The sequence below is a fragment of the Microcebus murinus genome, chromosome 12 (assembly GCF_040939455.1).
Source record: "Microcebus murinus isolate Inina chromosome 12, M.murinus_Inina_mat1.0, whole genome shotgun sequence".
In the NCBI taxonomy this organism is placed as follows: Eukaryota; Metazoa; Chordata; class Mammalia; order Primates; family Cheirogaleidae; genus Microcebus; species Microcebus murinus.
Window position 1 is genome coordinate 93,418,829 of NC_134115.1, and position 12,381 is coordinate 93,431,209.

The 12,381-nt window shown below is 64.7% G+C and overlaps 1 protein-coding gene across 1 annotated transcript; it reads right to left on the bottom strand.

The window, feature by feature from the left end:
• Positions 1 to 448: 448 nt before the first annotated feature.
• Positions 449 to 12,034, bottom strand: INPP5E (inositol polyphosphate-5-phosphatase E). Its single transcript, XM_012782041.3, has 11 exons — positions 11,926 to 12,034; positions 10,447 to 11,495; positions 5,983 to 6,106; positions 5,215 to 5,312; positions 4,402 to 4,526; positions 4,094 to 4,213; positions 3,729 to 3,836; positions 3,146 to 3,307; positions 2,953 to 3,068; positions 2,290 to 2,426; positions 449 to 1,945 (listed from the first exon to the last, which is right to left on the bottom strand). The coding sequence occupies exons 2-11, from the start codon at positions 11,265 to 11,267 to the stop codon at positions 1,813 to 1,815; spliced, it is 1,944 nt and encodes a 647-aa protein (XP_012637495.1). The 5' UTR covers positions 11,268 to 11,495; positions 11,926 to 12,034; the 3' UTR covers positions 449 to 1,812.
• Between the last annotated feature and the right edge of the window lie 347 nt (positions 12,035 to 12,381).

Sequence of the window (12,381 nt, forward strand, 5' to 3'; positions counted from 1 at the left end):
CCGCCCCCGCCAAGCGCTCTCCCTGGGCCTGCAGGACCCGGGAAATGCTCGTTGAATGAAAGACGCAGGCGAACATGTTGAGAGAACGAGAGCTGAATTTTAGAAAACTGCCCTCACTTTCGGTTGTGTTTCGCAGTTCTTTATGAAGCTCATTTTCTGTTGCTATTGGCCAACTTCCATCGCATTAATTTGAATTTTAAGCTGATTTTCCAAGTGGAATTCCATTCATCTAAAATCTAATGTCTACGATCAAGCAAATCGCTTGCCTTTTGAACCGTGATCGTATTAGACATAACGATCCTCCAAGGAGATGAAGTGCTTGGTACCCTGCTGAATGGACGCACTCCGGGCTCAGGTTAAAACCTCTTCCCTGTGGTTGGGTCAAAGAAAATGCCTAGACAGAACCCATCAAGTCTCACTCATTTCAAGCCCCATTACCATAAAAATCTTTGCAACAATGAGATTTTTAATTGGTTGATTTGTTTGAACAAAATCTCATACGTACAGACTGGTGTAGACAGGCCTGCCTGTAACCTCTTGCTAATGGAATTTCTCTCATTTTTACCGACAGATTAGGTGTGTATTGCCTCCATATTTTGGAAGGTAACATTGGAAGTTTCACGTACTATTCACTGGAACCTCCAGGTCAGCACAATGGGACAGGGTTTGCCCGGCAGCGGAGCGTCAGGTAGCAGTGTGGTCAGCAACTGGTGGCTGAGTCCAGACTTTTTGCCTTTGAGTTTTACAGCCTTTTAAAACAAGAACACTGCAAGAAAAGGGTACACATAGGTTGTTCCTTCCCAAGATTCAATCTTTGGCTAGAAAGAGAGTTTAAGAGCCAATATATGCATTTATTTAAAAACATAAATATGGAAAAATAAATAATTTGAAAGACTAGATTGAATGTCCCTAGATTTTCACACATCCAAAGCCTACATTATTTTTTTCAAAAGACGGGGTAAGCTGCAAAGAGCAAGGACGCGTTCTGAACCCTCTCCAGGGAAACACCCGGACGTGGTGCTGGGTGCTGGCCAGGTGGACGGCGGTGACACTCTTAAGCTTCCGGCAGTTCCCAGCCCTGCTCTACTAATGTCCTTCTGTGGCCAAAGCTACCAAACTGCGACGTGTTTTCACGGCGTGAGACGGGAAGTAGTGTCTTACTCATCTTATTCGCCTCCTTGTCCCAAGGCGGTGACTTGCAGCCTAGCAGGGGGGGGACCGCATCAGGTCCAAGTGTCTGGCTTTGTCAGCTGGGCTCTCAGGCACTCCAGGGGCCCCAACTCAGCCTGTGCAGACACCGTGTGGCGTGGGGTACTTGGAGGAAGGGCCCGGCTGTGTGTGTGTGTGTGAGTGTCAGTGAGTGAGGGGCTGCCAGGAGGACGCAGGTCCAGAGACATCGACCTGAATGTGAAGGCATGAACAAGGGCGCTCACTGGCAGGAAGTGTGGGGGACCCTGCGGCTGCCTCTGGGGCGTGGGGGCTGCTGGGGGTGTGGTGCCATGGTGCGGGGTCCGAGCTCTGCCTGCCCTGAGGGTGAGTGAAGCTCCACCTGTGCCCGTGGGGGCGCGTCCTGGCCGGGACAGGTGCGCCCAGGCCGAGGGCCGGCTTCCTTGCCGGGACACGAACACAGCAGGCCACGGCCTCGCCACAGCCCCACTTGAGAAGAACGCGGGACGGCCGGGGCTGGCCCACGGGGGTCCCAAAGAGGGCGAGAGGCCACCCAGTGGCGGACGCTTCCGTCTTCCAGTGACTTTGGTCAAATGCCCTCCCACACTGCAGCTGGCGAGTCCTCTGTTGAGTCCTCGTGCAGCGTCAAGAGACGGTGCAGATGGTGCTGGAGTTCTGGTTCTTAAGCGCCTGCTGTCTCTGAATTTCTTTTGAAATCCGTCTTTTAATTCCTATCAAGTACAGTTCTCGGTCAAACTTGCCGGCAGCCAGCGGGATGCTGTGGAGGAGAGAAGCGCTGGGAAGGGCCCTCGCTCTGCCCCGTGGCGGAGGGGCAGGGCCTCCGTCCCCCCAGCCACCAGGCCCTGCCACCCGCCGGGCTCGCCCAGCCTCACTTCCTGGAGCTTTGCGCCAGGTCCTGCCTCCTTGCTACTCCAGAGCGTGGCCCCACAGGCCACGGGACAGCTTCCGGGCTAACCCCGAAGACTCCCAGGACTCTCCAGGCACAGGGACGCCCGCTCCTATCTGGTGCCGCGCGCGATAGGACGGCCACAGGAACACCCACGTCCACGTGCCGCCAACCCCCAGGCCCCGAGAGGGAGGACGCACACACGAGACACTGACTTGTCACGCCCGGGCCGCACTTTCACTTGGAACAGGCCGTACACAGGGCGGTGGTCGGACGTCTTGATCCCAGGGCAGGAAGCGTACTTCACTGGACAGATGTCACCCTTGTGGCGGCTTCTGTACAGGACCCGGTCCTTCAGGAAGAGATTCCAGAAGCAGGGGGACCAATTACGCACCTCGGGCCGTGGGGCCTGGCCCACGCCTCTCCTGCAGTCCTTCAGCAAGACCCCTGCGCCCCTTCCTGGCCCCCCACCCTCATGCGCATCTTGTCGCTGGTGTCTGTGGGCCAGAGGCCTGTCCCTCGCTGCTCCCACCCGGCTCTGCCTCAGTGGCTTCCCGGAGACCTCACGAGGTGCCTGGCCCGGAGGCGTGGGCCTGGGGAGAGCGGGAAGGGAGCAGGCGTGTCCGGCAGACAGCTCAGGAAGCCAGTGGGTACGAGGGTCCAGCGGCCCCATTCTCTGCCCCAGGGGGCTCAGACGTGGGTCACTGGACCCAGGCCACCCGGCCGGGGTGCAGAACTGAGTTTTAGGGCCAGGTTGACCCGATACTAGCGTGAGCGCCTGGCTAACAGGAGGTCCCTGCCTTGAAGCCATCGTGTCTGGCAGGTGGACGGCGGCAGGGCCGGGGCGGGCTGGGAGGCAGGGCGGGCGTGGCGCTCACCGTGTAGGACGGGGTCCTCTGCTTGGATGTGCTGTCGTAGGTGTCCTTCCCGAGGTCGAATTTGTACGACGGCAGGAAGTGGATGTCTGGCTCCTGGAAGCCCTTGAAGACGGACCCTGCAAGGGGACAGGCGCTCAGGCGGGGACGGGCCCTCGGACCGGCTGGCTTGGGCGCGGCCCCCCAGGTGGCCCACCTTTCTTCATCTCCCGCGTCAGCTGGTCGTACTGCAGCAGCGCCGGCACGTCCGCCTCTGGGCCCCGCTGCAGGAGGGCGTCCACGGCCGCGCGCCCCCCGCTCAGGCGGAAGTTGAAGTCCCCAAACCAGAACACCTCGTCGAAGCGGGTGGTGACGTCCGCTGCAGCCAGCACATGCCGGCATCAGGGCTCAGCCACAGGCAGCCGGGCCCAGGCAGGGTGACGGGGTCCCCGGTCTAGGCCCTCCCCTCCCCTCCCCTCCCCCAACAGGAAGTGGGTCTCGGTGCTGCTGGCAGGGAGGCGGGGCAGCAGCCTGGGCTCTGCGGGCAGCATTCGCACCCGGAGCAGCAGCCTGAGGCTCATGCACCGACAGTCAAGTCTCAGCCCTGCCGCACGGCCGGGGGAGGAGTGGGGCGGGCAGTGAGGACTCGGGCCTGGGCGCCTGCCTGGCCGCCCTGCGTGCGGGCTGGGCACCAGGAGCAACCGCTGGACCCCGACTCTCAGAAGCTGCAGACGCTGCCTCTGCTGGACCGCGGAAGGGCACGGAAGTAGACCCCGCGTGGGAGCCGCCACAGGCCTGACCTGCGCTGGAGCGGTAGGGGTTGGTGTCCGGCACGTTCCGCGGCAGGGCCAGGGCCTGCACCGTCCTGGTGTAGTCCAGCAGCCGCTCCGCCACCTTCCCGTCTCCAGCTATGGGGATAGAGCCGGGCGGGGACGCGGGGCCCTGCACACTCCAGCCCCCCACAAAGAACCCCACCTCCGGCCTGCGCTCAGCACAGGTGTGCCCACAAGGCCCGGCCGGCGACAGTCCCCAACACCGGGGTCTGGGCTTGGGGTGCTCATGACGTGCGTGCCTGGGACGCATGGAGCCACCCTGCAGCGCCGGGCTCCCCGCCCCGGGCAGAGGCTGGAGTGCAGAGGAAAGGCTTCCAGGCGCGGGGACTCACAGGTGAAGTGCGACGTGATGAAGAGGAAGGAGGTGCCGAAGAAGGTGAAGCTGACGCCCAGGGCGCCCTTGGTCTTGATCTGGGACACGATGCGCGTGGTCACCGTGGAGCACTCCACCTCTGCGCGGGCAGGCAGACAGCCCCTCAGTCTACTGTGCCGGACGCCGCCCGTGCCCAGCGGGTCGTGTTCATGCCAGGGCAGCCACGGCGGCCCCGAAGGCTGGACCCTGTCTCCCGGCCGGGGCGGAAGGTGGGCCATGCGAGGGGGGCACTGTGTGGGGTCCCGCCCACCCGAGGGCTGCACTCACCTGAGCAGAACCAGATGAGGTCCCGGCGGATGAACAGGGACAGGTACAGCACCCCATGGGCCGCTGAGGACAGGAGCACGTAGTGGGGACCCAGCGTCTCCTGCAGACGAGTCTCCCACTCCCGCCTGTGGCAGGAGGACACGGGGGCTGCGGGGGCGTGCTGGGCCTTCGGGCTCCACCCCTTCCCCCGCTGCCCGGGGCCCTGGAGGAGCTACAGGGGAAACTGACATCTGGGCTCCAGCCTGGCACTGAGAAGGGCAGATGAGCAAGCAGGGCATCGTGGGCGCCTGTTTGCAACAGGAGGGTCTCCAGGGCCAGGAGCCGGGGCCTGCCGGGGGTCACATTTCTGGCTCCGGTGTGGGCCGGTCCTGGATCCCTGCCACGGCTCCGCTGAGCCCCCTCCCACCATGGCAGAGCACCCCACCCGCCCCGACCTGCAGGCAGGCACAGGTGGGGTCCAGGGACCCCGGGCTGAGCCCTTCCTTTAGGGAGTCTGGCGCAGGGGGCCCTGCTGTTCTCATCACAGCTCGTCCCCATGGCAACTTGGGCAGCCTGGCAGAGCCTCGGCAAGGGGGGGTGCACCAGGCTGCACAAAATACCAACCTGGCACCTGGCTGCCTTTCTCTAAAATCAACTATCTGATTACAAAAAATAAAACATCATTCACTTTAAATTCTCTCAGTCGCCATTTGAGAAGAAACTGACCCGCATATTCACCCCAGGCTCAGAGGCTGCCCGTGTCTGGCCGCACGTGGGCGTCTCAGAGCCCACCAGCAGGACTCGGGAGGCCTGGGGAGCAGGGGTGCACCCTACCTGTCGGAGCAGCCCTCCTGCACGCCGACCACGTACAGGTCCTGGGCGTAGTCTGCCTCGGCTGGAAGCAGAAGCTCGTCCAGGCTTGGCGGCAGCTCCTGGGGGAAGAGCCACGTGGGGTCAGCTGAGGCCAGCAGGCTCCCCGCGGGCCGGGTGCGCTCTGCCCGAGTCCCAGCCACGGCATCTGGAGGTGGTGCTGGGAGACTCCTCTGAATGAGGGGAAACCGAGGCCACAGCCCAGAAGGGATCTGCCTGGCAGTTGACAAACAGCTGTGCACTGGGTCTCCAAGGAGCCCGACACCAAAGATGCTCCAGCTCTGGGTGGGCCGCCCGTGCCTCAGTTTCCCTCTCCAAACACGAGTTTGTCTAACAACCACCTCTGAGTCTACGGCCGAGGCTGCGCTGGCCCTGGGCCACGCTGGCTCAGCACCTGGGCACCTGCCCGTGCTGCTTGTCCCTACTCTGAGTGTCCCCCCTGCGCGGGCACTGCGGGCTGCTCCCACGAGCACAGATGCAATCCTGGGGGGCTCGGGGCTGCCTCCTGCACTCCCGGCCCTCTGCAGCCACGTGGCCACCGAGGACCCTCACAAAGGAGGCTGTGACCCCTCGCCCATCCTGACTGCCCTGTGCTGTGGGCCGCAGTGGGCGAGTGTGGGGCTCTGTCCCTCCTGGGCCAGGCCACTCTGGGAACTGGCTCCCCAGGCGACCCACCCAGCCTCCATCCCGGCCCCTTCGCACTCACATCACGCCCAGCCCAGTGCTGCTCACCTTCTGGCCCTGCATGTTCCAGGTGGCCACAAAGAGGGCCACGTTCCGGTCCGGGAAGTAGCGGGCCAGCTCGTCCGCCCCCAGCAGGGCCCCGCTGGCCAGGAGACTCCCCTCCAGGTAGCTCCTGCGGAGGGAAGAGACGGCCTTGGGGCCCAGGCACCGGCGCCGCAGCAGCCCACGAGTCCTCCCGGGCACAGGAGGGAAGGGCCAGCTGGACACAGCTCTGGGGACCCAGGGCCCCCCTAGGGGACAGCAGCCCCTCGGGGTGGCAGGAGCCACGCCCCCGGAGTCAGGACTCTCCGCAGGCCCTGCAGGCTCGAGGGCCAGTCGGCGCCCACGCTCTGCTCTGGGGGACGGTGAGCCCCGTCCCCAGAGGTCCAAGGCCCCGAGTAAATACGTCTGTCTTTGCCACACCCCACGGCTTCAATCCACGTTCAGATTGTAACACGGTGAAGCATGCAGATGGCCAAGCACATTGGATTGCTCTCAAAGCCTGTGACAAAACCGAAAAACCCCAGCCCTGTCCTGCCCCGGCCCAGGGCATGCTCCACACTGGCGGCTTCTGCCCCGAGGCTGGCGAGCCGGTTCTGCAAAGAGCCGACAGCTCGTATTTTTGGCTTCATGGGACACCTGGTCTCTGTCACGAGTAGTAGGCTCTGTCACTGTAGTGCAAAACCCACATCCGAAACATTGGGCACGGCTGTGCCGATAAAACTTTATTTATATGGACGCTGAACTAAGAATGCCACGTGACATTCTCGTACCATGAAATACGACAATCATCTCGTTTCCAACCACTTAGAGACGCAGCTGCCCCTGACCCAGGCGGATGTGGCCATGCCCGTCTCCAAACAGCTCACCGTGCTGCCCCTTGCGGTCTGGCGCCATCTGACGCCTGTCCTCCCGCAGCGGGAGGAGAGTTCAGCACTTCCACACCCAGTGCCCCCTGCGAAGCCCCCGGTTTCCCCAGTCGCACCGCCTGCAGCCCCTCTCCTCTCGGGGAGCCCCCTTCTGGAGCCCTGCTCCGGCCCAATTCCACCCCACCCTTCACCCGAGTCGGGACGTGGGTGACGTCCACACTGTCCCTCGCGTCTCTTCGTTTCTACGACGCGCCCCCGCCCAGCCGTCTGTCTGTGGGAGAAACCAGGTCGTCTGTCCTGTGGAGCCAGACCACGCACCCACGCGCGGCCTCCACCTGGGGTCCCCGTTGGCACCGGCCAGGCTCCTCCCCGTCTCCGGGCAGGACGCGCAGGCTCACTGGCACCCGGCACCCCAGCAGGTGCCGCGTCTGTCTGTCCCGCCCGGTGACGCCAGGGTGGACGGCAGTTCGGATGGTATCGGCTCAGCAATCCCCATAACACCCCTGCCACCGCCGCCGGCCCCGCGCCTCACACCCGCGATGGCGAGGGAGCACGCACTCCTTTTGACAGAGTCTGGACTCCTCAAGGTCATTGCCTCCGAGTCTTCCGGGGTCCCTTCTTCCTGGTTATCTGGGGCCTGGTCCCACCCGCTGGGGAGGAACCCCGGGAGCCGCGCCGGGGCCCTGACGTGCTGAGGCTGCAGGACCCCAGACCGCCTTCCAGACCTCGGCTTACTCCCGTCACCCTAACCTGCCAGGAAAGTCTCACTCCTCCTCCCAGCACGCACGCGGGGCCCACGGTCCTTCCTTCGTGGTGTGTGTGGGGGGGGACTCGCGCAACTCCCGCAGCATGTCTCGTGGGCTGAGCCGCCGCCGGGAGCCTCCTCCAGCGTTGGCAGTGGCGCCCGTGAGAAGTCCGTCGCCGCCCCACGCTCACGTTCACGGGGCGTGACGTGCGCCGTGTCGGGAGGGGGCTCCTGCTTATCTCGCCCCCAAAACTGGAAACTCCTACCAGGGCAGGTATGGCGCGGCACACACCGGCCGGCAGGGTGCAGTGGCGCCCCCACCACACGGTGCTAGAAGATGGGAGACCGCAGGTGAGCAGCGGCTGGCCCCGAGGCAGCCTGCTAGGACGCCCGAGGCCACCTCACCCGCTTGTCTTCTCTACCGGGGAAGCCGTGGGTCGGTTCGCGTGGCAGCAGGCCGTGGGCACTGGCCTGTGTCCGGGCCCTGGAGCAGAGCCCCGCCCGGCGCCCGCCCCTGGCCAGGACTGGCAGGTGCTCTGCGGGCGACACCGGTGCGGCCACGGCAACGCGGCCACGGCAACGCGGCCGGCTGCCAGACATGGGAGTCGGCCTTTCCTTTTCCACAAGCAAAGGCCCGTTCGGGAGCGGGGACTGGCCAGCCCGCCCAGGCCAGGCACGGCCTCTCCGCGCACAGCCCACGAGCCAAGAATGGTCTCTGCGCTCTTAAACAGTTGGAAAAGAAAAACAGGATAGTATTTCGTGACCCATAAAAATCATAGAGAATCCAAGTTTTACTCCCTAGATATAAGGCTTCGTTGACACACCACGGCCTCCCCTCTGTCCCGTGGCGTCCCTGGCTCTTTCCGACCACGACCGCGGCTGAGCCGTGACACAGCCTCGGGCCCACAAAGCTGAAAAGACCACCCGGCCTTGACAAGAAACGGCTTGCTGGCCCCTGTTCTAGAACAAACCAAAGGTCTGGAAACGGGGGCTGGCTCTTTGGCAGCAGGACTGGGTGAGACGCCCCATCACCCCAGCGATTCCCGGCTGTCTGTAAACAACAACCTGATCCAATTTTGAGACCTGTCATTTTCCACAAAGGACGTACCTAAGTGAGTTGCGCGGGATTTTAAAAATGTAGCAATACTTTAAACGTACTAGGAAATCTCACCATTTAAAAAGAAGCTGGTAGTGAATCGTTTTAACCAGTGAGATGGTTTTGTCCCACGTGTGACCCCAGGTGGTAGATCCGAGGGCGAGAGCCGGGGGGAAGGGTCTGCCCCAGAGCCCCGGAGGGAGCGCGCAGCCCTGCCGGCGCCACGAGAGGGTCAAGTTCTGCTGTTTTAACCCCCCCAGCCTGTGGTCGTTGGTTACAGCAGCCCCAAGACACCAACACGGGGACCACCTCACACCTCCTCTTCCTCCCATGCCCAACACGTCTGGACTGACAGGACTTGGGCACCATGGCCGTGGTGAGGGGAGCTAGGGAAGGGAGCAGGGTGGCCCTGCACAGGCTCCGAGACCGAGACCCCCGGTCCCAGGATGAGACCAGGCCTGGGAGAGGAGGTCATGGGTTTGGAGGGGCCGAGCTCAAAAGTCTCTGGGACTCCCGTCCCGTCTGGTGAATTCACTGCTCTGGCCTCAGAGAGGTGGGCTGGAGGCGTGCAGCGGGGAGTCAGGAGAGGGACAACATCCAGGGCAGCACCCAGGTCCTTCTCAAGCTATAAAAAAAGTCAACATGGGCCGGGCGCAGTGGCTCACGCCTGTAATCCTAGCACTCCGGGAGGCCAGGGTGGGAGGATCGCTTGAGCTCAGGAGTTTGAGACCAGCCTGAGCAATGGCGAGACCCTGTCTCTACTAAAAATAGAAAGAAATTAGCCTAACAACAACAACAACAAAAAAGATAGAAAAAAATTAGCCAGGCATGGTGGCGCATGCCTGTAGTCCCAGCTACTCGGGAGGCTGAGGCAGGAGGATCGCTTGAGCCCAGGAGTTTGAGGTTGCTGGGAGCTAGGCTGACGCCACGGCACTCTAGCTAAGGCAACAGAGTGAGACTGTCTCAAAAAAAAAAAAAAAAAAAAAAAAAGTCAAAACGAATTACTGAAGTCACAAAACTCCAAATGCAGGAAGCCAAGGCCAGTGCATCCTCCCGTGATGTGAACCCTTCGGCCACAGGGGCCAGCGGACCTGGCAATGGAGTGTTCAGCAAATCTAACCACAGAACAGCCAGAACGCACGGGGTGGTCCCCAGCAAGCCCGGCCTGGCTGCTCTCCCCTCCTCAAGCATGCGTGGACACCGGGGTGCCCTCACGGTCATTGCAGGGGCCCGGCAAGTTCACGTCCACCTGTCCATCTGGAAGACACCGGCACACGCCCCCGAGGAACCCTCCCCGGCTGCTGGCTACAGCCTCCCTCGCAGCAACAGCCGGAGTGCACCCGCACGTGCGCCCTGGGCAAAGCGGCTAGACGAAGGCAGGGCTCAGCATGCCCCCTCATCACTGCCACAGCGAGAAGTCGGGGCAGGGGCACTCGTGCCGGCAAGGAAGTTGTGCTCGGCAAAGTGAGAACAAGAAAGCAAAAATACAAGATACAGAATAGCACGGAGAGCTCACCTATCTAAGCGAGTCAAGATGATGTGTTTTCAGGGGTTCATCATGCAAACGATTGTCAAACACAAAAGGAAAGTTCTGGAATGATGCGGGGAGACCCAGGGATCGCAGGGGTGGCTGCGGGCAGACTCGCTCTGCTCTGCTGGTGGATCTTAACGCCATCTGTGACCGCAGATCCAGCGGCTCCCGAGCAGCCTGCCTCCAAGGCTAATAGGGAGGCTGGGGACGACACACCCGCGCCCAGCCCTACCTGCTGCGGACGTCCTTGGTGCGGATGGGCGCCAGGAGACTGAAGGCAGACTTGGCTGAGCGCAGGGAGCAGCTGTCGCAGGCCAGGGGGCTCCGGGGCCGGCCAGGGCCCAGGCTGCTGTGGGCCCGCACCAGCCGGGTCTGTGCTCGGAGCTTGTAGTCGGCGTGGTCCGCGTCCACCTTGTTTGCCGTCCTCAGGGAGTCGGAGGCCACGTCCAGGTCCATGGCGGGCGGGGGGCGAGGGGGAAGCAGGCTGGCCAACCTGGGGGGGCGCGCTGAGCCGAGCTCGTCTCTGGGCAGCAGGTCCAGGGAGCCGCTGAGCACCCCGGAGAGACGCTTACCCCCCGGAGATGGGCTCCCGCCCTCGCTGCCTGGGCCCCTGCGGCACTTGGGGATCTCCTGCAAGGAGGTGCTCAGGCAGGGTGGGGAGAGAGCGGGGGTGGGGGCCGGGGGGCCGTCCCTCTGCTCAGAGGCCCCGGACGGACCCGCCCCATTCCGGGCTGCCAGGTCCTCCTGGCTGCCTCGAAAGCGCCGCCTCCTCCAGCCCTTGTCGTCCAGGGACAGGGCTCGCTCCAGCCTGGGCCTGGCCGGAGGATGCGGGGCGATGGGTCTGGCCTCCGCCTGTGGGTCCCCACTGCTGAGTTTTGCGGGAATGCTGCAAGGAAGGACGGGGCTCTTCTCCGGGCCCTGGCAGGCGGTGGAGGGCGGGGACCCGGGGCTGGAGCTCTGCGCGAGGTCTCTGTCTGTGCCTGGACGCTGCCCCTTGAGCATCCTGCCTTCCGGCTGCTGCGGAGGTCGCAGGCACACTGACTCGGACGGCATAGCCGGGCCGCCTCGCCAGCCCTCAGCGGCGGCCGCAGCCGGACCCTCCCCGGCCGGGCCTCCTGCCCGGGCCGCCGGCAACGCACAGCGTCAGGGATACGAGGTCAGAGGTCACCGGGCGCAGCACAGCAGAGAGACCCGGCAGCGGCTCCAGTGCAGGCCTGGGGGCGTCCCAAAGGGACAGGGGCCGTTGCTGCATGGCTGGGTGCCCGGGAGTCCCCGCAATTCCTAAAGGAGAACCCCGAGGTCAGGGCCCGCGGCTGCCTCGGGCGCATTTAACGTTCCTAGAGGACGGCCGCGGGGCAGGGGGCGCCCGCCGCGCACACGGGGCGCACTCCGCGGCGGGAGCGACGGGGGCCGCCGGGTGGGCCCGGCCCGACCCTCACCCCGACCCCGCTCCCGCTCCCGCTCCCGACCCCCACCCCGACCCCGCTCCCGCTCCCGCTCCCGACCCCCACCCCGACCCCGCTCCCGCTCCCGCTCCCGACCCCGCTCCCGCTCCCCACCCCGACCCCGCTCCCGCTCCCGACCCCGCTCCCGCTCCCGCTCCCGACCCCGCTCCCGCTCCCTGCCGCCGCCGCTCGGGCCGGAGCGCGGGCACGCGGGGCAACGACCGCGCCCGGCCTCCGGCCCTGCGCCACCCCGCACCCAGGGTCACCTCGCCGCTTCTTCCAGCCTTTGTCGTCCAGACGCGAAGCCGGCCCCGGCCCGCGCGCCGCACACCTCGCTCCTGGCTCCCCGGCCGCGCACCGCCTTCCGCGCTCGCTCACGCCCTCCCGGCCCGGCCGCCCGCCCCGGCCCACAGCGGCCCCTGGCGGCCGGAGGACCGCGCTCGGCCCAGCCCGGACGGGGCCCCGCCCTTCCCCGTCCCCCCAACCCGGCCAGGTCGCCCCAGCCCTCGCCCCCTACCTCGGCCAGTCCGCCCCTGTCCTCTCCCCATTCCCCCAACCCCGGACGGGGCCCCGCCCTTCCCCGTACCCCCAACCCGGCCAGGTCGCCCCTGCCCTCGCCCCCTACCTCGGCCAGTCCGCCCCTGTCCTCTCCCCATTCCCCCCAACCCCGGACGGGGCCCCGCCCCTTCCCCGTCCCCCCAACCCGGCCAGGTCGCCCCTGC